The sequence below is a fragment of the Mustela lutreola genome, chromosome X (assembly GCF_030435805.1).
Source record: "Mustela lutreola isolate mMusLut2 chromosome X, mMusLut2.pri, whole genome shotgun sequence".
NCBI classification, from domain to species: Eukaryota; Metazoa; Chordata; class Mammalia; order Carnivora; family Mustelidae; genus Mustela; species Mustela lutreola.
Genome location: NC_081308.1, coordinates 74,034,863 through 74,059,748, shown reverse-complemented (window position 1 = coordinate 74,059,748; position 24,886 = coordinate 74,034,863). Strand labels below are relative to the sequence as shown.

At 33.9% G+C, this 24,886-nt stretch overlaps 1 protein-coding gene across 3 annotated transcripts in view; it reads left to right on the top strand.

Annotated features, from left to right (window-relative positions):
- Positions 1 to 24,886, top strand: part of RPS6KA6 (ribosomal protein S6 kinase A6) — a 195,891-nt gene that overhangs the window by 148,363 nt on the left and 22,642 nt on the right. For 2 of the 3 annotated variants that reach the window (XM_059157145.1, XM_059157146.1), the window contains 11 exons: positions 2,876 to 2,946; positions 3,182 to 3,270; positions 4,052 to 4,110; positions 6,689 to 6,791; positions 7,656 to 7,786; positions 8,597 to 8,719; positions 9,400 to 9,489; positions 10,511 to 10,669; positions 14,212 to 14,373; positions 18,475 to 18,551; positions 20,713 to 20,830. In XM_059157145.1, coding sequence (XP_059013128.1) covers positions 2,876 to 2,946; positions 3,182 to 3,270; positions 4,052 to 4,110; positions 6,689 to 6,791; positions 7,656 to 7,786; positions 8,597 to 8,719; positions 9,400 to 9,489; positions 10,511 to 10,669; positions 14,212 to 14,373; positions 18,475 to 18,551; positions 20,713 to 20,830 — 1,182 coding nt within the window. Of the gene's footprint in view, positions 1 to 2,875; positions 2,947 to 3,181; positions 3,271 to 4,051; positions 4,111 to 6,688; positions 6,792 to 7,655; positions 7,787 to 8,593; positions 8,720 to 9,399; positions 9,490 to 10,510; positions 10,670 to 14,211; positions 14,374 to 18,474; positions 18,552 to 20,712; positions 20,831 to 24,886 lie in introns of all 3 variants that reach the window. The other variant, XM_059157144.1, reaches the window with a different exon arrangement.

The following is a 24,886-nucleotide window of genomic DNA, read 5'->3' as shown; positions in this document are numbered from 1 at the left end:
TTAAAGTTCCTAGATGAAAAAAAGGTAAATGGTACCATTCTTTTATAAGCTATTCAAATTTAAAATTTAGAAAAAGGCTTTCTAGATTTTAGGTTTCAGAATACTATGTTTAATTGTCACATGATTTTTAATTAGGTATCACAGAATTTAGCACTTTGCCATAAACTGTCTTTTTTTTTTTTTTTTAAAGATTTTATTTATTTACTTGACAGAGAGAAATCACAAGTAGGCAGAGAGGCAGGCAGAGAGAGAGAGGAGGAAGCAGGCTCCCCGCTGAGCAGAGAGCCCGATGCGGGACTCGATCCCAGGACCCTGAGATCATGACCTGAGCCAAAGGCAGCGGCCTAACCCACTGAGCCACCCAGGCGCCCCTGCCATAAACTGTCTTATTGTCGAATTGTTTCATGTATGTACCTGGAGAGCAATCCTGTTTCCTACTACTTTTCATCTTCCATGGTACCTAGCATAGTGGGCATACACACTGATTAATCTGATATAAATTAAGGATAGAATTTGCAGTATTAAGTAGGGTGATAAATGAATGGCTATTGAATCAATTTGCTTGTGTAAGTCATCTTTCTGATAATCCATTTTGCCTATTTACTACTGAATAACATACTATATGACACATTAATGTATTAGTAACTATTACAAACCCGGCATTTGGAGAGGGTAGTGGGGTAGGGATAAGCTGGAAGTGCAATATTTGACATTTTTCATGACCTAAGAAGGCATACGGTCTGGTTGGGGAAACTGGATCAGCTCAGTCAACTGATAGTATACCTTAGGAATTCAGGAAAGAAATCACATACATTCATTTAGGAGACGTGGAGGAGGTGAAACTTAAATCCTGAAGCATGTATAAAATTTAAATAGCTCCAAGTCAGGAAGTATAGTGTTGTGATCATATTAGCAAAGAACTGGAGAACCAATTAGAATATTAGAATAGTAGTGGAGAGTGAGGGTGAAGGTGCAGGAAATGAGACAATAAGCCTGTAAACATATATACATGTGATTCTCTGGAGTAGTAGGAAAGTTTTGTAGATTCTTTAAAAAGATGGTAATTAGAGCAAAAATTTATTTCAGGAAGGAAGAAGGAAGTGCCTGATCTTAATACCTGATTTGATGTCACAGATGAAAGCAGAAGGAAAGGGTCAAAGATAAAGATATATTTAAAATTTATGAACTTTAGGGAATTGAAAGAATGGAAGTTCAGTAGAAAAGAGATAGTTGGGGGGCGCCTGGGTGGCTCATTGGGTTAAGCCGCTGCCTTCGGCTCAGGTCATGATCTCAGGGTCCTGGGATCGAGTCCCGCATCGGGCTCTCTGCTCAGCGGGGAGCCTGCATCCCTCTCTCTCACTCTCTGCCTGCCTCTCTGCCTACTTGTGATCTCTCTCTGTCAAATAAATAAATAAAATCTTTTAAAAAAAAGAGAGAGATAGTTGGGAAGGAGAGCTGGTTTTGGAAGTGGAGAAATGATTTATTTATAAAATATTACATAGGTTACTGTAGGTTTGTGGCTAACCCCTTGGTGATAATAAATTAGGAGAGGGAAGTGAAGAGAGGATCAAAATCATCTGGAGACTTTAAAAAAAAAAGGCACACTACTCAGTCAGCCAACATACAGTTTAATTTAGGGGGGGAAGTGTGATTCCAGTATAATGTCCTTCTTCCTTTTGTCCTTGCCATTACCACCTCTACTCCTCCAGTCCCCAGTAGAGAACCATACCTTTAGGTTTGGACACAAGGGACTGGAACTTGAGAACTGTGATCCCTATATACTATCATCTCTTTTTTCTTTTTTCCCTTTCTGTGGCTCCTACCTCTATTTCTTCTGTTTCCAGTTGAGAAACATTACTACAGATTTAGGAGGGATGACTGGGGCTTGAGAGAGATTGAGGCTAGAACAGATTTGAAAGTCATCAGTGTATAGGAAAGAGTGGAATGGGTAAGCTAACTAAGGTTAAGAATTCAGATAAATGAGCAGAGGACTGAAGCAAAAGCCATTGCTGAATCCAAGTTCAAGACTTAAATGTTAGAGATATATGTTGGCTTACTGAACATAATAATTAAAAATGAATGAAACAAAAGATTTAAATATTAGAGATATAAAAAGTTTTCTCTTTAGTGAACTGTAATCTTAATTTTTAGATCTAGTCTTTTTTATGCCATTATTAAATGTTCTAATTATTTACATCGCAATTAAATCTCTTAGAGAAATTGTTTTTATGCCATGTACAATGATCTCAAAAATTCCTTTTTAAGATACTGGTGTGTGTAGCTTCTTGTTCTTTTTTTTAATTTCTTTTTGGGGGTTGGGGAGCAGAGAGGAGAATAAGAATGACTAAATCTTTTTTTCTTTTTATTTCACTAATGACTAGTGATGTTGAACATCTTTTTCATGAGATTATTGGCCTTTTGTAGAAATTCTTTGAGTTTTTATTTAAATTCGTTAGATAATATACATTGTAATATTAGTTTCTGTTGTACAAAGCATGTATCAATTTGAAATGGCTCAATGATAATTTTTTCCCATTCATTGTTAAATGTTTGCTCTAAATATATTTTAAAAGAAGATGCTATGTATCTATTTTCAGATTGCATTGGTTTTGCGACCTTAGCCAGATTAGATAAGACTGGAAAAAATTGGTTGGTTTCATTTACTACAGGTCACCTGTCAGTTGGGCTATGTGTAGTGGGGTACCAGAAGTGTAGGCCCTTAATGGACTTAGTTTTCTGGTCCTTTATTGACCTATCATGTAGCTCCTACATGATTTGATAATTATGTATTATCTGTCTCATTTTTTTTTCCTAAATAATTTTATTATATATTCTAAGTTCTGCTAAATTATGTGTTACTTTCTATTTGTTTTAGTTTGAAATGCTTACTGGTACTCTGCCATTTCAAGGTAAAGACAGAAATGAGACCATGAACATGATATTAAAGTAAGTGTGAACATTATTTGTTTTCTTTTGGGAAAAATTCCTTGCTTTCAGTTTTGAGATACTTGTTTTCAGTTGACACAAAAGAACATTTTTTCACACTCTCTTGTTTTGTTCTCCTACCATAAAAGGGATACTGTCTGTCATTGTTAAAGAATTCTTTTAAATTCTTTTTAAGATCTGTCAATTTAAAATATGGCTAGATTTAAGTGAAATTTTCTAAAATCTTCTTTTTCAGAGCAAAACTTGGGATGCCTCAATTTCTTAGTGCTGAGGCACAAAGTCTTCTAAGGATGTTATTCAAAAGGAATCCAGCAAATAGATTGGGTATTCTTCATTGCCTTAGCTTTTATAACAATACATTGCATGCTTTGGGAGGATAATTGTAACTTTGTTTTCTGGCTAAGTTTATTTACTATTGCTATATATTTATACCTAGAAGTTTGCATTTCATATGTACATGGATCCAGTAAACTCTATTGTGTCTATAATTTAAAAATGGAGTGGTCTAGTTATTCAGAACTTTTGTTTAATATCTATCATTATATATATCATGTGGATTACCTCTTGTAAAATAATTCACAGAATTATCCCTTATATAAGTAATCCTGTTACATATTTGAATGTAATTATTTTGTCCCTTCCAGTACTCTTCAAGGTAAATATGTCCCTAGTCTCTCATTATTTGGCTACTTACTGGTAACCTTTCCCTGGATCTGGATATGATCGTATTGTTTTATTTATGTACTTGTGTTAAAATTTCAATGTGACTTTATTCTGTTGCACTTTTTAATTTGGCCTTGAGATACAAGATTGTAACTTGAATTGTAAAGGAAAAAATAAACCTCAATTTTAGTTATATGTTAAATGTTACTTTGATTTAACTTGCAAGGCATTTCAGTATTTCATGATACTTTATGTGCTTCAGTGTGAACATCAGCTGTATTTTATCATTAAATAAAAAACACAATAAAATATCAGATAAATCATAAAATGTTCACTGCAAGGAATCTATGAAATGTACATAGTCTTAAACAGATAATAGCAGAGAAGCCAGGTAGAAGGCTTAAAAAATTATATCAGTAAAAAATTATTTCTTCTTTTATAGGTTCAGAAGGAGTTGAGGAAATTAAAAGACATCTTTTTTTTGCAAATGTTGACTGGAATGTAAGTTCAGTATAAACTTTGTTACTGAGTGACTTTAATATAAACTAACACTGAAGAATAAAATGGTTATATTTGGACTTTGTTGATAAACTTAATGTAGTTTTTTTGGGGGGGTATGAGATTTTTACTTAGATGTCATTTTATGTAGATGTCATGGCAATTACTTTGAACCAGTAAATGTGTGTATGATATTTAGTAAATTTTTGTTACTCATATGTTTTACCTACTGAGTATGATTACTATTCTCCCCTATTCTCAGTTGGGGAATGTGAAGGAGGGAGAGAAAGGGGTAAGGGGGTAAATGATAAGGCAAATTCTTGAAGAAAATGAATTCTAATTTATTTCTCTTCTTCCTTCACATTCCCCAACTGAGAATAGGGAAGAATAACCACACTTAATTGGTAAAAAGCTTCTGTACAGCAAAGGAAACAATCAACAAAACTAAAAGGCAACCTACGGGAATGGGGGAAGATATTTACAGATGACATATCTGATAAAGGGTTAGTATCCAAAATATATAAAGAACTTATAAAATTCAACACCCAAAATTGAATAATCCAATTAAAAACTGGGCAGAAGACATGAATAGACATTCTTCCAAAGACATACAGATGACCAGCAGATAATGAAAAGATGTTCACTGTCACTTGTCATCAGGGAAATACAGAACTACAATGAGATATCACTTTTTATCAGTCAGACTAGCTAAAATTAACAACACAGGAAACAACAGGTGTTGGCAAGGATGCAGACAAAGGGGAACCCTCTTATACTGCTAGTGGGAATGCAAACTGTTGTAGCCACTCTGAAAACAGTATGGAGGTTCATCAAAAAGTTAAAAATAAAACTATCATATGACCCAGCAGTTGCAGTATTAGGTGTTTACCCAAAAATATTGATTCAACGGGATACATGCACCCTGATCTCTATAACAACATTATCAAGGATAGCCAAATTACAGAAACAGCCCAAATGTCCATCAACTGAGAAGAAGTGATATATAGATAGATAGGTATCTATATATATATATATATGCACATCTATCTATCTATCTATCTATCTATATATTAGAATATTACTCAGCCATCAAAAAGAATGAAATCTTGCCATTTGCAATTACAAAAACGGAACTACAGTGTATTATGCTAAGTGAAAAAAGCCAGTCAGAGAAAGACAATTATATGGTATCACTTATATGTGGAATTTAAGAGACAACACAAATAAACATAGGGGAAAAGAAAGAGAGGCAAACTAAGAGACAGACTCTTAAATATAGAAAACAAATTGAGAGTTGCTGGAGGGGAGGGGTTGGGTGGGAAATGGGTTAAACAGCTGATGGGAATTAAGGAGGGCACTTGTTATAATGAGCATCAGGTGTCATGTAAGTGATGCCTCACCAAATTCTATACCTAAAACTAGTATTGCACTGTATGTTAACTAGCTGGAATTTAAACTAAACGTTGGAAAAAATGATTTTTATAATTGTACAACTGCATAACATAACCCATTAGTATTAATACCTTGAAAGGCCACTCAGTAGACATGCTACGTGGGAGTCTGCCCTGTGTCATATGTGTGTGCCTCCCTTTCCTGGTGTCCTTGTATCCCCTTGTCATTTTTTTCCTAATCTTGTCTACTCTTCCTTTCTCCTCAACTAGACAACTGCAAATTCCTTTTTTCCACCAGTCAGTTTATGTTCATTGTTCTTAATTTAAATAACAAAAGAATTGATTGTTTATATATTTTAATAAATGAAAATCAGAGTAATTATTAATTTCCCCCCACTTTGGGACTGTAACCTTTTAAGAAAGCAGATTTTCGAAAGAGGGTAATATATTTTCATATATTTTAATATGTTTTAAAAGTCTTTCAAAAACTTGTTTTAGAAAGTTAAATTGTTAGACAAGATTATATTTTTAGATTATATAATAAGAGCCCTAAACAGTATATTTAAGACATATTTTTATGTAACAACAAAATATTTTAGGTGAAATATATACTTCTTAAAGATAATCTAGGGGCACCTGGGTGGCTCAGTGGGTTAAGCCTCTGCCTTCTGCTCAGGTCATGATCTCAAGGTCCTGGAATCGAGCACGCATCAGGGTCTCTGCTCAGCAGAGAGCCTGCTTCCCCCTCTCTTTCTCTGCCTGCCTCTCTGCCTACTTGTGATCCCTCTCTGTCTGTCAAATGGATAAATAAAATCTTAAAAAATAGATAATCTATTAGTTTTAAATTCTTGAATGTTATTGTTATTTCTGTATGGTCACATTGTGATACATTGTACATGGTTATTTTACCAGTGAGAATTCAAGTTAGTTTTTGATATCCAAAATTGAGCATCATTCCTTGTGACTGCAACTTTTGGCATCATTGTTGTGTTTCCTGGTCTCATTTGACTATGTACATTCTCTCTCAAATTTTTGGAATTTGGTTAACAGGTATCTGAAGCCTGTCAAAATTTTATTTATTAAATTGTGAGTCTTATGTTAAGGACTGTGAAACTTAGGTTCTTTCCCTTAGAAAATACAATAATTTTAAAATGTTAATATGATTTTGTGTAATCCTGCTTTTTGTCTAGAAATTATATAGAAGAGAAGTTCAACCTCCTTTCAAACCTGCTTCTGGAAAACCAGATGATACCTTTTGTTTTGATCCTGAATTTACTGCAAAAACACCTAAAGGTAATGTATGTTTATATGTAACATTAAAGCTGTCATTCAATTAGATTGTTAAAAATAAACTAGCTTCTTAGGTGAAAACTAAATGAATTTTAAGTTTGCAGAGGGTTGGTTTGTCCTGTATGAAAGTGTGGATCTTATCTACAGCATTGCTTTGACATCTTTCAGAGAATTTAAATAGGAAGTATTTATCAGGGAAGCAAGGGCTAGAGGAAAGGGAAAAATTTTTTCATTCTTTTTTTAAAAAAAAATATTTATTTATTTATTTGAGAGAGAGAGAATGAGAGCGAGCACAAGCAGGTAGAAGAACAGAGGGAGAGGGAAAAGCAGACTCCCTGCTGAGCGGGCAGTCAGACACAGGGCTCCATCCTAGGACCCTGGGAACATGACCCGAGCTGAAGGCAGATGCTTAACCAACTGAGCCACTCAGGTGCTCCAAGTTTTTTCATTCTTGTTTTTAAAGTCCTTTGACATGCTAATGATTTACAGGCTAATGATTTATAAGGAAGTAAAATGAGATATATCACTGACTCTTACAATTTATAATTTAATGAGGTCTACTTATAATAGCATCTATTTCATATATTAATTCAACAAATATTGAATATCAACAAATATTGAAGGTACTAAGCAGTGAAGATGCAGCAGTGAACAGAACAAGCAAAAATTACAATCTTGTATGCTATCTAGCTTGTATACTAGCTAGCATGGGGAGATAGATCGTCTTCAGTAAATCAAACACATGATATACTATGTCTGTTGGAAACATTTAATGGTTTCTTTTATAAATATAAATAAAGAAATGCTAATAGTTCATATCACAGAATTCTATGTAGTTCTAATTAAATTTAATTATTTGGACATTAGATTCTCCTGGTTTGCCAGCTAGTGCTAATGCTCATCAACTCTTCAAAGGATTCAGCTTTGTTGCAACTTCTATTGCGGAAGAATATAAAGTCACTCCTGTCACAAGTGCAAACGTGTTACCAGTTGTTCAGGTAAATTCCACTTAATCAGATTATTTGGTGTAGGGATAACTATTTCTTTCAGTTATTGCTAATGGATTTACAATAATTTTAAGTGATTTTTAAAATTTATTTATTTTTATTATGTTTAGTTAGCCAGCATATAGAACATCATTAAGTTTTTGTTGTAGTGTTCAACGATTCATTAGTTGCATATAATACCCAGTGCTCATCCCCCAAAAGTGTTCAACATCACTAGCCATCAAGGAAATACAAATCAAAACCACAATGATACCACCTTACAGCAGTTAGAACGGCCAAAATTAAGAAGATAGGAGGCAACAAGTATTGACAAGGTTGTGGAGAAAGGGGAACCCTTTTACACTGTTGGTGGGAATACAAGCTTGTACAGACACTCTGGAAAACAGTAATGAGGTTCCTCAAGACGTTAAAACTTTTAGGTGATTTTTAACTTCTTAATTTATCTCTGTGTATAATATGATTTAAAGATGTCTCCTCCGTATGTTTTGGGAAAAAGCAGATATTATTAATTTTTTAAATTGTATTTTTTATTGTATTTTTAAAATTGTATTTATATATCTCTTCTGGCAAGAAAAAAATAATGGCAGTGTCTAAACTAGTTGTTTTATTGTTTTGGCTTTGGGGATCTCAAAAACCTAAAATTTAAGATCAGCAATGAACCTTCTTAACCCATTTATAAATACTGATAAAACTTCTCTATAGTGATTTTTTTTTAAATTTCAAATTATTGAATATTTAGGAGAGAAGATAAAAACCTGAAAATATTTCATTCACTTTAATATTTTACTTTAAAAAAAACAGATAAATGGAAATGCTGCACAATTTGGTGAAGTATATGAATTAAAAGAAGATATAGGTGTTGGCTCCTATTCTGTTTGCAAGCGATGCATTCATACAGCTACCAACATGGAATTTGCAGTGAAGGTATTATCTCTGAGCCTATCCTGTTTGTTTAAAAATATATATAAATTTTATAAGTTTATAAATATATATAATTTATAAGTTACTATATATGTCATATATATAAAATTACAGGGTAACTGACACATTTTTCAGTGGAGCAAGTAGAGATAGCAAAGATAAGATTATAGGGGATTTTTTTTTTCCAGCTTTTAAATTCAAGTTAGTTAACATATATGGTAAAATTAGTTTCAGGTGTAGAATTTAGAGATTCATCACTTACATATAATACCCAATACGCATCATAGATGGGGGAAGAGTCTTAACACTTAATATTTTCATTTGAATTTCTTTATAAGACTATTTTGGAGGAATGGTATATTTCATGAATGTCTTGTTTTAAATAGTTTTATTGTTATATGTTAAGATTGTGCAATTGTGACAATTACTGTTACATTTTGATCGCATTATCTGTTGGTATAGTTTTAGTTAAGTGGGATATAATGTTAAGGAAATGTTCTGGGTTTTTATTGTTAAGTTTCAGTTATAGGAAAATTATAAATGTTAAAATAATGTAAAACTAGCATCACTCTTGAGTTTTCAGTGTTTACTTAAAATATAACCAAATTGAAAATATTTCATTCATTTTTAGACAAAGCAAATAATATGGTTTTCTCTGAGATTTTTCTTGATTTATTTCTTAGATCATTGACAAAAGTAAGAGAGATCCCTCAGAAGAAATTGAAATTTTGATGCGCTATGGACAACACCCCAACGTCATTACTTTAAAGGATGTAGGTATTCAAAATCTATGTATCAGCTAAGCTAATGAAGTTCTGACTTGACACTTTATTTCCTTTTTGAAACTTTTCATGTTTATGGTATATTCTAATTTTAGGCCACAGAAATCTCAAAAATCTTAAATTAGCCGCTTTAGTTCTTTTTCTTTTTTTTCCTTGTGATTCTGTACTCCTATACCACATCAAAAAGGAACCACGATGATTGGTAAATGACAGTGTCCTGATGGTTTGAATCTATTCTGACTGGTCAACTAATCAACATCATAACCAGCACCATTTATTATTCTGTAGTACTATAAGTGTAGAAGATATAGGAAATTTGTAATCTGCCGAATTCTCAAATAGTTTACTTTCTTGATTATATAGAAAATGGCTATAACATTATGGATTGTTCGTTGAGTGAGATAGTATTATGCATTTTGATTTGTAATCTTTAAGCAGTATTTTGTTTTATATATATATGCACACATTTACACACACACAGACACACATACATACACACACATCTGTGTACACTAACACCTCACATGCCCTGAATTGAAGGGTACACATATTTTTCTTAATTTATTTGCCTTAATATAGTATTTTTGAAATCAACAAATATTTAAGATACCATATCAGATAATGGACTGTGAGGGCAATATTTAAAAACAATATATTTACTGCCAGAAGGAAGCTTATTATTAATAGGAAAAAGAAGTGGCTATAATATAATAAAAAATGAGATAGGTGCTATTTGAGAGACACAGAGTTCTGTCGTTCCAACTTATACCATTTGTGAAGTATAATGTACAACTTCAAAAGTTAATACAATCATATGTTTAACATGGTCTCGAAACTGTGTAGGAGGTTGTTTAGCCATTTTAATCTTCAGTGTAGCCTGTACTATATTAACAGTAAGGGGTTAATGTCCTTTTTAAATAATAGAGGTTCACTAGAAAAGGAAAGTAAATATAATTTCAAAATTTCAGAATTATAATTATAAATAATAATATTTAAAAAATTTTTTTTTTAGGTTTATGATGATGGTAGATATGTTTACCTTGTTACGGATTTGATGAAAGGAGGAGAACTACTTGACCGTATTCTCAAAAAAAAATGTTTCTCAGAACGGGAAGCTAGTGATGTACTGATTGTAATAACTAAGACAGTTGACTATCTTCATTGTCAAGGAGTAAGTTGTAGTTATATTCTCCCCTTCAATTTTGAGACTTCTGTATCTTCATAAAATTATATTTAGGAGACGCAACCCAAAATGAATTTTCCTGTAACATATATTTCTATAAAGAATATCCTAATAAAATTCATAATGTAGTGAAAGTTACAGATTTAGGAAATTGGGTAATACTTTATTAATTCTCTTCACTCTGCCTGTTGCCCTGATTTAAAAGCATATTAGTTTTAAGATGGTTTGAATTATATAAATATATCTAACTTTGATTTTGAAATTATTAAACCTAATCAAACTTAACAGTCCAAATAATTATCCAAGGACATGTTGTGAATATTATTGAAATTATGCTGTATCTGACATATAAAGTTCTGGCAGTAAAAGGACTGTATATCTTTTTTGAGGGGTATAGTTGACATACAATGTTACGTTAGCTCCAAGTGTACCACATAGTGATTCAACAACTCTATACATTATGCTGTACTCACCACAACAGATGTAGCTACCATCTGTCACCATACAGTGCTATTACATTACCAGGGACTGTATTCCCTATGCCATACTTCTTATTCCTGTGACTTACTCATTCCAAACCTAGAACTCTATTATCCCTTCACCCATTTTGCTGATACTTCTACCTGCTCTCCTCTGGAAGCCATCATTTTGTCTCTGTGTTTATAGGTCTAATTCTGTTTTTTGTTTATTTTTCATTTGTTTTTTAGATTCACTTGAAAGTGAAATTTTATGGTATTTGTCTTTCTCAGTCTGACTTATTTCACTTAGCACAATACCCTCTAGGTCCATCCATGTTGTTGAAAATGGCAAGAACTCACTTTTTTATAGCTATGCACTAATACCCCATTATACACACACACACACACACACACACACACACACACACACACACACACATATATACATCCTATCTTCCTTATCCATTCATCTGTGGATGGACACTTAGGTTGCCTCCATATGTTGGCTATTGGAAATAATGTTGCAGTAGACATAGGAGTGCCTATGTCTTTTTCAGTTAGTGTTTTTGTTTTCCTTGGGCAAATTCTCAGTAGTGAAATTATTAGATGATATGGTAGTTCTATTTTTAACTTTTTGAGGAACCTCCATACTGTTTTCCACAGTGGCTGTACCAGTTTACATTCCCATCAGCAGTGCTCTATGGTTCCCTTTTTCCACATCCTTGCTAGCACTTGTTATTTCTTGTCTTTTTTATTCTAGCCATTCTTATAGTGGTAAGGTGATACCTCATTTTGCTGATTTGCATTTTCCTGATGATGAGTGATACTGACCACCTTTACATGTGTCTATCACCCATCTCTATGTCTTCTTTGTAAAGATGTCCAGAGTACTTATATCATGACCCTTGACAGCCTCTCCTCCAAATACAGTAATAAATTTGGATTCTAAGCATTTGAAATATTAATATATTAAAATCTTTGGTGGAGGAGCAGGCCTATTATTTTTCTTCCCATGTCTTCATAAAGAAAGCAAGTGAATTGAGTTATGAAAAAGTCAATTTTTATTATATACATTTATACAAGGAAACAAAGTCACAAATAATTTAAAATTTTAAGTTTGAATCAGTTGTAATAGTACATACTCACTTAAGTATAAAAAATTTAAAAATGAACAATTCAGAATTGGCATAGTGAAAATTCTATAGGGACCCTTCTTTTAATTAATATAAATAAGCCAGTACATAGTGTGTGTTTTAAGAGAGTATATTTTAAATATTTTGAAATATAAACTGTATAGTGCTAAATTTGATTCCTTGACTGTCTTCATCAACACTCTCTAAAATAAAGGGTGACCAGAGTTTCTGAGAAAAGTAAAATAACTATTTTTTTCTTTATTATTTTAGAAACCTTCAGATTCTTATAGCAATTAAGTCAATCACAGACATATATTGAGTATTTCTACATGCCAGGCATTGTAAAAGGTATTTCAGATTCAAGCATGAGTAAGACTTGGTCCTCATCTTTAAAAAACTTTTAGTGCAGTAAAATGCTGATTAAAGGTAGGACTAGAATAAACAAAGTTGATAATATTAGTAGAAAAATCATCACATAGAGAATTTCAGAATGTTTTCCATTTCTAGCATTTCATTTGGTTCTCACTGCCTTTCTTCTGAGTTTCATGCATTGCGAACATGTTTTTGTTTTACTTCATTGATATAGTTATTATAGTCTCTTAATTTTTAATATTTCTTTTATAAATATGTATTTTATGAATTTTGAACAGTACTTTTTATTGAGATATATTTGACATGTAACATTAGGTAAGTTTAAGGTGTACAGCATGTTGCTTTGATACATTTATGTAATGCAAAATGACTTATGTATTGCAAAATGTATAGCATTAGTTAGCACTTTCATCACCTCACATGTAATAATGGCCCCTTTATTTATTTTTAAATTTTTTTAAGATTTTATTTATTTATTTGACAGACAGAGATCACAAGTAGGCAGAGAGAGAGGAGGAGGCAGGCTTCCCACTGAGCAGAGAGCCCGATGCGGGGCTCAATCCCAGGACCCTGGGATCATGACCTGAGGCAGGGGCAGAGGCTTTAACCCACTGAGCCACCCAGGAGCCCCAATAATGGCCCCTTTAAAATCCTTGTCAGGTCCAATGTGGTTCATCTTGGAGTTGGAATTGATTTTCTCTTTTCATGGAACTGTGTTCCATTTTCTTAGTTCCTTGTATATCAGACATTTGATTGTTAAGTTATAAAGGTTTTCATATTGTTATTTTTTCTTCAGTGATTATCATTTTGTTTTGGTGGATAATTTTCTTGGCAGGTTTGCACTGAAAACTCTGCTTTTGGGGCAGCAGCTCTGGTCTCTGTATCTTTTATCTTTGTTTGAATTACATTGCGCTTCTGTGTATTTTTGATCCAGGGGTCAGTTCTGGCTCTTTTCCTAATGGAATTCATCCGAAGCATTCACAGTTTCTTAGCATCTCTTTTCCATTCCTCCCAGCCAGAAAGACTGTGGGCTTTTCCACATGTGTTTCCACCATCACTGTGTGACATAGGAACTGCACTTAATCCTAGGCTAAAAGCCACAGATATGGGAACCTTACTTAGAGCTCCCCTGTATTCCCTCCCTCAACGAAGCGTATACATCGCATCAGAGTCTGTCTGCTTCTGTTCATTCCGCTATACCTTCAGGTAGTTGATTTTTTAATTATGTTCAAGTTTTGGAGCTATTTACTGTGGAGAAGAACATGTTAAATAGGCTCTTAGTCCATTATTTCCAGAAGTGGAATTGAGAATTGAGTTTTGACATTTTGAGGTTGGAAATGATTAACAAAACTTATGGTTTGAATAGAAACTGGAACATTTATTGGACAGAGATAATTTCTTCTATATGCTTCAGGCTGTCAAAGCTTTTGCGGTTGGAGAAATTGTCATTTTCAAAATTTTATGATTTAGAAAGTTCCTTCTCCTGGAAATTCTTTAACTTAAAGTGTTTCATTTCATAGATGTTTAGTTCACTATAGAAATGTAATTTTTTTCTTTTATGTTCGAGGTTGTTCATCGTGATCTTAAACCTAGTAATATTTTGTATATGGATGAATCAGGCAACGCAGACTCCATTAGAATCTGTGATTTTGGGTTTGCAAAACAACTTCGAGGAGAAAATGGACTTCTTTTAACTCCATGCTACACTGCAAACTTTGTAGCACCTGAGGTATTTGTTAAAACTTAAAAGTATTGGCCTTTTGTTATTTTCCTTTAGTTGAATATGTATGATTTCATGTATATGTTATAATTGATAGGTAAAAGCTGAGTTGTCTTATCCTTTCCCAACTCTAAAGCTCTTTAAATCAGTGAATTCTGATAACCTCTAACATAAATATTCAGACTAGTAACTAGCATCTGAAAACAGCCTGAATGTATAATCATTAGACTACTCTTTTTTGTTGGGTTATGTACTAGCATCAGAATCATACACTTTTAGAGCTGGGAAGGCAAATGGAGATAACCCTGTCTTCAACATATTAAATGTTCTAAGTGAAAAAATGGAAGCTCAAAATACTTTAAGTTTTTCAAGACCTAGCATTCACTTTTTAATAAAGCCAGGATAGATTTTCAGGTATTTCCGTTTGGACTGAGCAAGAGGTAATTTATATTGTTTAACATTATACATGACTTATAAAGGCAGTGCCATCAATTGTCTTCAAGATCTAATTCCTGGAAAGGATGAATACCCAACTTTTGTAGCAACATGGACGGAACTGGAAGAGATTATGCTGAGTGAAATAAGTCAAGCAGAGAGAGTCAATTATCATATGGTTTCACTTATTTGTGGAGCATAACAAATAGCATGGAGGACAAGGGGAGTTGGAGAGGAGAAGGGAGTTGGGGGAAATTGGAAGGGGAGGTGAACCATGAGAGACTATGGACTCTGAAAAACAATCTGAGGGTTTTGAAGGGGCGCGGGGGGAGGTTGGGGGAACCAGGTGGTGGGTATTAGAGAGGGCACAGATTGCATGGAGCACTGGGTGTGGTGCAAAAATAATGAATACTGTTACGCTGAAAAGAAATTTAAAAAAAGATCTAATTCCTGGAGAAAACAGCTTCATAGGGATTTTTATAAGCAGAGGGATTTTTCTTGGAAAATAACATTTATATGTAGATATTACAGGGAAGAGTTAGGAAAGGTGAGTCTGGGGAGTTAAGGAGTATAGATTTCACATTTGTCAGTTCTGATACTGGGGATGGGAGCTTTGACAGTAGCAACTCCCATAGGAGTGAAAGTATGGTTGATCAGAAATGAATTGGGGGCTGCTTGGGTGGCGTAGTCGGTTGGGCATCTAGCTCTTGGTTTCAGCTGGGGTCGTAATCTCAGGGTCGTGGCATTGAGCCCCAAGTCAGGCTCTAGCTCAGTAGGGAATCTGCCTAAGACTCCCTCTCCCTTTGCCTCTCCCCATCCTCTCTCTCTAAAATAAATTTTAAAAACTGAATCAGGGATGGCACTGGCCATATAATGTCTTTGTTTGTAAATTAGTAACTGTTCTTATATGTTATGAATAATGCTAACCTGTATGAGTTACCATATGTTCAGCACAAAACAAAATACACAAAAATCTTCAGGTTTGAAAACTTAAATTTTCCAAGTCAGAGAAGAGCAGTAAAATCATTTGAGGATAAATTCCTATCTCATATGCATGTTTTCTGATTTTTTTTAGCCAAATACTATCCCTTTCAGGATAATTCACATCAGATATAGCATATTCATATATTCATATTTAAATATCAACAAATCTGTATTTTAATAAGTATATATTAGAAAAATATTGTTTTGTATTTTATTGTGTTATATTAGTCACCATACAGTACATCATTAATTTTCGATATAGTGTTCCATGATTCATTGTTTGCGTATAACACCCAGTGCTCCATGCAATCCATGCCCTCCTTAATATGCATCACTGGGCTCACCCATCCCCACAACCCCCTCCCTTCTAAAACCCTCAGTTTGTTTCCCAGAGTCCATAGCCTCACATGGTTTGTCTCCCACTCCAATTTCTCCCCCTTCATTTTTCCCTTCTCCTAATGTCCTCCTTGCTATTCCTTATGCTCCACAAGTAAGTGAAACCATATGATAATTGACTTTCTCTGTTAGATTTATTTCACTCAGCATAATCCCCTCTGGTTCCATCCATGTTGATGCAAAAGCTGGGTATTCATTCTTTCTGATCCATTGTGTATATGGACCATATCTTCTTTATCCATTCATCTTTTGAAGGGTATCTTGGCTCTTTCCATATTTTGGCGACTGTGGCCATTGCTGCTATGAACATTGGGGTGCATATGGCCATTCTTTTCACTGCATCTGTAAATACCCAGTAGTGCAATTGCAGGGTCATAGGGTAGCTCTATTTTTAATTTTTTGAGGAACCTCCACATTGTTTTCCAAAGTGGCTTCATCAACTTGCATTCCAACCAACAGTGTAAGAAGGTTTCCCTTTCTCCACAACTTCTCCAACATTTGTTGTGTCTTGCTGTATCAATTTTTGCCGTTCTAACTGGTGTTAAGATGATAACCTCAATGCAGTTTTGATTTCAATTTCCCTGATGGCTAATGATGATGAACACTTTTTCAAGTGTCTGTTAGCCATTTGTATGTCTTCTTTGAAGAAGTGTCTACTCATGTCTTCTGCCCATTTTTTGACTTGATTATCTGGTTTTTGGGTGTTGAGTTTGAGGAGTTCTTTATAGATCTTGGATATCAACCCTTTGTCTGTAGTGTCATTTGCAAATATTTCCACCCATTCTGTGGGTTGCCTCTTTGTTTTGTTGACTATTTCCTTTGCTGTGCAGAAGCTTTTTATCTTGATGAAGTCCCAAAAGTTCATTTTTGCTTTTGTTTCCCATGCCTTTGGAGACATGTCCAAACTTCCAAAGAAGTTGCTGTGGCCGATGTGGAAGAGGTTACTGCCTATGTTCTCCTCTAAGATTTTGATGGATTCCTGTCTCACATTGAGGTCTTTGATCCATTTTGAGTTTATCCTTGTGTATGGTGTAAGAGAATGGTCGAGTATCATTCTTCTGTATATGGCTGTCCAATTTTCCCAGCACCACTTATTGAAGAGACTGTCTCTCTTCCACTGGATATTTTTTCCCACTCTGTTGAAGACTAGTTGACCACAGAGTTGAGAGTCCATATCTGGGCTCTCTATTCTGTTCCATTGGTCTATGTTTCTGTTTTTGTGCCTGTACCATGCTGTCTTGGTAATCACAGCTTTGTAATAAAGCTTGAAATAAAGCAACATGATGCCACCAACTTTGTTTTTCTTTTTCAACATTTCCTTAGCTATTCGGGGTCTTTTCTGGTTCCATACAAATTTTAAGATAGTTTTTTTCTATCTCTGTGAAAAGTGCTGGTGGTGTTTCAGTTGTATTAAGTGATTGCATTAAGTGTGTAGATTGCTTTGCATAGTATAGAGATTTTTATAGTATTTGTTCTTGCAATCCATGTCACCTCTTTATTTTTTTAACAAACTATTAACTTCATAGAGAAAACTCACATGAATATATAATAAATATATGACTAGATATCATTTATCACTGGCTCCAAGACACAGAATAGCTACCTAAACTATTGCATGAAAAATTAATGAAACCATTAAGAATATATCAAATGTGTTTTTGTGATCCAGAAGTATAATGTTCTTCCCAAAACATACTAGGCTTGAATGTAAAATATAAATTCATCTTGCTTCAATGAGAGCATATTATTATCTTACCATCTTTTGCTTAGTAAGGAGGCAGTTATCATAGATATTAAAAACACAATCTCTAGAGTACTACTTACTAGTTTTGTTGGGAAAATTGTAGTATATTTGCCTTAGTTTCCATGTCTTTAAAATAGAAATAGTAATATCTACTTCAAAGAGTCAGTGTCAGGGTGAAAAGACAGCATTCTGTATAGTACACATTAGGCCTTCTGTACAATATTCATCTTAAATTCTGATGTCTGTGTCTGGTTTTTCTAAGAGGAGGAGTGAAAACTCATTGGGGTCAGGGATCATATCTTCAAAGTTTTGGGAGTTTTTTTTTTTTTTTTTTTTAATGACCCATATTACTCAGTCACCTTATTAATGGCCATTTACTCAATGCTTGCTAATTGTAAATGACTTTGCCTTTGGCATTACATGAATCTATTACTGAAAAGATTTAAATGATCTAAACTTTTACATTGTGAGCAGTTTTGAGATTATTGGAAATACAACAACTGTCTTTTGGATAATAAAACTGAGTTTATATATGTGTATTTCTTTCTCAGGTTCTTATGCAACAGGGCTATGATGCTGCTTGTGATATTTGGAGCCTGGGTGTTCTTTTTTACACAATGCTGGCTGGGTAAGAAACTTATATATTCAAAATAATACACATCATAATTTGAATTTCATCTATATATCTTTATCTGTAATAAAAATGGACAGATGAAAATAGCCTTAATAAAATTCTACCAACATTTTAAAATATCATCTATTGTTTATTTATAAAATGTGAAAACAAAGTGTTTAATGAGGCTCTAATCAGACATATAAATTAAAAGAATTTTCAGCTAGCACTAAAACTTTTAAAAATAAAAGCACATACTTTTTTGATGTTTTACTTTCAATGCATTAAGGTTTGAAAATGTTTACTTGAACATAAAATAATTTCTTCCTTCAGTGGGTACTTGCCCACTGAGCTTGTTGATACTGATTTAAAATTTTTTGACGTATTTGAATTCTGGCTCTCCTGACTGAGCTTTATAAAAAATATAAATAGCAACATAATACTAAACTACAGAAACATATAGAGCAGCCTTCTCTTAAAAAGATAAATACTAAAAAAAATATAATAATTGGATTATGTTAATGTTGGTAATTTACATATAAGAGCTGTTTTGCTCTTTTTTTTAGTTTTTTAACTTTACTCTTTTACTTTTATTTAGGAATAAATATTTATGGCTGTAGAAAAAGACTAGGTTTAGCAGTCTGTTGCATAGATTAGAATTTGAAGCATTATAATGCATTATATATGATACCTAGGTGTTAATTTTTTAAAGAAGCCATTTAGTATAATTTAAATACTCTTGACATAACAGGAACATTATAAATACGAATATTATGACTGAATTATTTATTGACTTGGTAATAACATATATCAGTATATTCCAAATACTTTCAGATATATCATATACAAAATATTTAGTTATGACTATAGGAAATATTGAAACTAAGAGTAGTTAAAATTTGTATATGAATTTAGGTTAACCCTATTGTTTCCAAACCATGAGCTACCATTTCTAGATTGCTGCCTTCGCATATTTACTTTGTGACTGATAAAAAAAGATTTTGTGTGTGGGTGTATGTATAGGTGTTTAGTGTTATCTCTACTTATTTGTTGCATAAGAGAATTAAGGCATTAGCATATTAATATATCTTCCTTGTACTTCTTTTTTTAAGATTTTATTTATTTATTTGACAGATCACAAGTAGGCAGAGAGGCAGGCAGAGAAGCAGGCAGAGGGAGAGAAGGGGAAACAGCCTCCCTGCCTATCAGAGAGCCTGATGTGAGGCCTAATCCCAGGACCCTGGGATCATGACCTGAGTCGAAGGCAGAGGCTTTAACCCACTGAGACACCCAGGTGCCCTTCCTCATACTTCTTAACCATAAGTTTTTCTAGTCCCAAATTTGAATACCATTTTCAATTCCACCTGTTAGAATGATGCAAAGCTGATCACTTTTGTTATTCTATAATTAATTTTTAAACTACTTTAATTTTATACACTCTGTTTGTCTTCAACTATAGAGGTTTCTTGTCATATTGATATAAATATTTTGCCAATTGTTTATAGACATTAATTAAAATATTGTTAACCTGTTCCCATGGATAATACTGATTAAATGCTAATGATAAAATTTGAACTAATCAATAAATACATTCTAAATATATAACATTGATAATTTCTTCATAGTAGGTATATTTAGTTTGCTAACTTATGCCTGGGAAAATACAAAATTTTTTATTCTGGTCTAATTTTAAGCCTATAGCTTTACATGAAATGCTGCCTTTATTTTATTTTACATTGATTAACTGATCAAAGGGGAAAAAATGATGTTGGCAAGACTCTGTTAAATAATTAGGATTGGGGCGCCTGGGTGGCTCAGTGGGTTAAGCCTCTGCCTTCGGCTCGGGTCATGATCTCAGGGTCCTGGGATCAGGCCCCGCATCGGGCTCTCTGCTCAGTGGAGGGCCTGCTTCCCCACTCGCTCTCTGCCTGCCTCTCTGCCTACTTGTGATCTCTCTCTCTCTCTCTGTCAAATAAATAAATAAAATAAAATAAAAATAATTAGGATTAAGTTCATTGAAATATAAAATTTTATATGAAGAGTAAAGGAAAACATTAGATGATACTCTTCATTTGCTATAGTAAATATCTGCATGTTGTCTTATACTCTTTACTTTCAGTTAGATTTAATTTGTATGTTAGACCCTAATGTCTATTGAAAACTGTTTTATTAATAGCTATACTCCATTTGCTAATGGCCCCAATGATACTCCTGAAGAGATACTGCTACGTATAGGCAATGGCAAGTTCTCATTGACTGGTGGAAACTGGGACAATATTTCAGATGGAGCAAAGGTATAAATCATAAATATCTTTGGTTTTGTTGCATCCTTGTTAAATTGCTGAAATCTTTAAGTTATAGCCTAGTCTGTATTTGCAGAGTATCTGATGGTGTTATTTGTCAGTATTTGTTTTTAGTCAGCTCACATTTATATGTGTATTGAACAAGATGAAGGCTAACTTTTTTTTCTGCCATGCTTCTGGGCGATATTTCTCTCTTATCAGTTCATATGTGTTCAAGAAATATAAACTATTTTCAGTATTAACCAAAGCTAAAAATATAAATCGACTGGGGAAAAATACATATTTAAAGCCAACTAGAACTGATTTCGGCATTTAGTGTATTTTTGCACCTCATTTCTTCTTTAGCACAGACATTGACTCGTGATTATGCAGGCAGTTTCTAATGTTAACTTATTCTTTGAGAATATATAAACTTTTTATCAGTAATGCCTAGATATTTATTATTGATAACTTAGACCTGTCCAATGGAAATATAATGTAAGCCACATATGTATTTTAAAAATTTCTGGTAGCTCCACAAATAAGTGAAACCATATGATAATTGACGCTCTCTGCTTGACTTATTTCACTCAGCATAATCTCTTCCAGTCCCGTCCATGTTGCTACAAAAGTTGGGTATTCGTCCTTTCTGATGGAGGCATAATAGCATGGAGGACATGGGAAGATAGAGAGGAGAAGGGAGTTGGGGGAAATTGGAAGGGGAGGTGACCATGAGAGACTATGGACTCTGAAAAACAGTCTGAGGGTTTTGAAGGGGTGGGGGTTGGGAGGTCAGGGTACCAGGTGGTGGGTATTATAGAGGTCACGGATTGCATGGAGCACTGGGTGTGGTACAAAAACAATGAATACTGTTACACTGAAAATAAATTTAAAAAATTTTTTTTTTAATTTCTGGTAGCCACAATAAAAAGATTAAAAAAACCACAGTTGAAATTAATTTTTTTGAAGATTTTATTTATTTATTTGACAGAGAGAGAGAGATCACAAGTAGGCAGAGAGGCAGGCAGAGTGAGATAGGGAAGCAGGCTCCCTGCTGAGCAGAGAGCCTGATGTGAGGCTCAATCCCAGGACCCTGAGATCATGACCTAAGCCGAAGGCAAAGGCTAACTGAGCCATCCAGGCACCCCATGGTGAAATTAATTTTAAGAATGTTTTATTTAACCTGGTATATCCATAATATATCATTTCAATATCTAGCCACTATAAAAAAATTAGTAATATATTTTATATTCTTTTTTTATACTAAGTCTTCAGAACCTGGTGTGTAGTTTATACTTAGAAGCCATGTAAATTTGGACTACCCACATGTTTAAAAAATATTTTTCTTTGTCATTAATTTTTTTATTTGTGTGTAGTTGACACACAATGTTACATTAGTTTCAGGTATGCAGCATAGTGATTCAATAAGTTTCTACATTATGCTATACTCATCACAAGTTGTACTACCCACATTTTTTAAAATTTATTTTTTATTTTCAGCATAACAGTATTCATTATTTTTGCACCACACCCAGTGCTCCATGCAATCCGTGACCTCTATAATACCCACCACCTGGTACCCCGACCTCCCACCTCCTGCCCCTTCAAAACCCTCAGATTGTTTTTCAGAGTCCATAGTCTCTCATGGTTTACCTCCCCTTCCAATTTCCCCCAACTCCCTTCTCCTCTCTATCTCCCCATGTCCTCCATGCTATTTGTTATGCTCCACAAATAAGTGAAACTATATGATAATTGGCGCTCTCTGCTTGACTTATTTCACTCAGCATAATCTCTTCCAGTACTGTCCATGTTTCTACAAAAGTTGGGTATTCGTCCTTTCTGATGGAGGCATAATACTCCATAGTGTATATGGACCACATCTTCCTTAAGGATTAATAGCCACATATGGCTAGTGGCTGCTGTAGTAGGCAGTAGAGTTTCAATGTAACTGACCTTATTTAATTAATGGAAAAAAACATTGATCAAACCTTGACTATGAACTCTTAACATTAATAATTTAAAAATTTTGAGTTTTAAGACAAAAATCCAAAGGTCGTCAGCATGTGGCTTATAGGGTCCTGAAGCTTTTAAGCTACAGTTTGAAGTAGAAAACAATTTAAGACTAAAGGAATTGCTTATATTTAATATTTGCTGATTATAAAACATAACTGTCTCAAGAATAGTAGCTTATCTGTAGAGTACATTATGGAGGAAATCTCATAACTTAATTGTTATAGAGTAAGTAAATCAGGGATTTTATTGTAATTGCCTTTTAAACATTAGAAAAACACAGAAGGGATTCTGTTTGGATCTTAGCTATGACACAAATGTACTGTGTGGTATAGTAGAGAAAACACCTGATTGGAAGCCAGGAATACTATTAGTTTTTGATCTGTTGGCTAGCTGCTTCAGTTTTCTCATCCATAAAGTTTGGGGACTGAATTCTTCAAAATTCCATTTCTTTGCAGCTTGTTTTATTTATAATTTGTCATATTTCTCCATGTAAAGTGATTAAAACTATTAGTATTATTCATTAAATACATGTATGTTCTAGTCAACCAGTTTGTGTGTCAGAAAATGCATTACAGAAATGCATTACATGCATTACAAGGAGTAATTCCAATGTTTAAAGCTATAGATATGATCCTCTTGCATTTCTTTTAAAAAAATAACTAAGCAGTGAATGTAATCCTGAAATAAAGATTCATATGACAATTATGCTTAGATTTCAGTTTTCCATGTTCCATGTGTTTTATGTTTGGGTCTGTCTAGTGCTTAAGAAGTAATCATACAAGGGCACCGGGTGGCTCATTCTGTTAAGCGTCTGCCTTTGGCTCAGGTCATGGTCCCAGGGTCCTGGGATCCATCCCCACACTGGACTCCCTGCTCAGTGGGAAGTCTGCTTCTCCCTCTCTCACTCCCCCTTTAAAAAAAATAATAATACATATTAAAGTTAAGTTTTGTTCTCACCTCCTCTTTTAATGTGATATTCTGGAGTAATTAACACAGGAAAAGATATTGGGGGATATTGAAATATTTCACAAGGTCTTTCATGTATTCCCTTTTTATGGATCAAGTCACTTTAGTTCTATCTTTGAAACTTCTGAAAATGGTGGCAAATGCTGAGCAAAGAACTATGTGAACCTTCTAAAAAACCCTATATCTTGTACATTTTAACAGTTTGATTTATCTTTGTTTGTTTTGAATTAGTGATAAAGGTAGACTATTATTCAGTTGCCCATAACTCCTTAAACTAGTCCACCTCAGTTGTGGGAGTTGTGGCATCTGCTATCATCTCTTTTCTTTTTCTTTTTTTTAATTTAAATTCAGTTAGCCAGCATGTAATTGGCATCATTAGTTTTTGGTGTAGTGTTCAGTGATTCATTAGTTGCATATAAAACCCCGTGCTCATCATATCACGTGCCCTCCTTAATGTCCATCACCCAGTTACTCCATTCCCCCGACCCACCTACCTTTCCACAACCTTCAGTTTTTATTTCCCCAGAGTTAAGAGTCTCATGGTTTGGCTTGCTATCATCTCTTGACAGTTGCTTTACTTAATTGCAGTTCATTGCAAGCTACTTTTTTTCCTTTAAATGCTCTGGCTATTGGTGAATGCCACTGCCAGAACTATATAGAAGATGATTCTGTCTGCCTCCTGTCCATGCAGAGTTCATAAACTTTGTTCATTCAGTTAAATGGGGCGGGGGGGGGGGGGGTTGAAGTGTGCTTTATTGCTACAACAGTTTCAACTAAGTCCTCGCCTCCAAACTGCAGGCTTCAAGAACACTGGCATTTTACTGCTTCCCTTTTGTGAAACAGGGAAGACAAGTATCTTGTAAACAAAGCAAAGATAGAAGAGGCAAGAGTAATTAAAATCCCATGGTGTCACCCCATGTAAACACAGTAATACCTGATTAATTAGAAAACTGTTCCATCTAAATTTTCTAATATTTTAAGTTAACAATGTGTTACTTATTTCAAGTATATAGACCTTTAACCAACAAAGAACTGACCAGTAGAATTTCTTTTTTTTTTTAAGATTTTATTTATTTATTTGACAGAGAT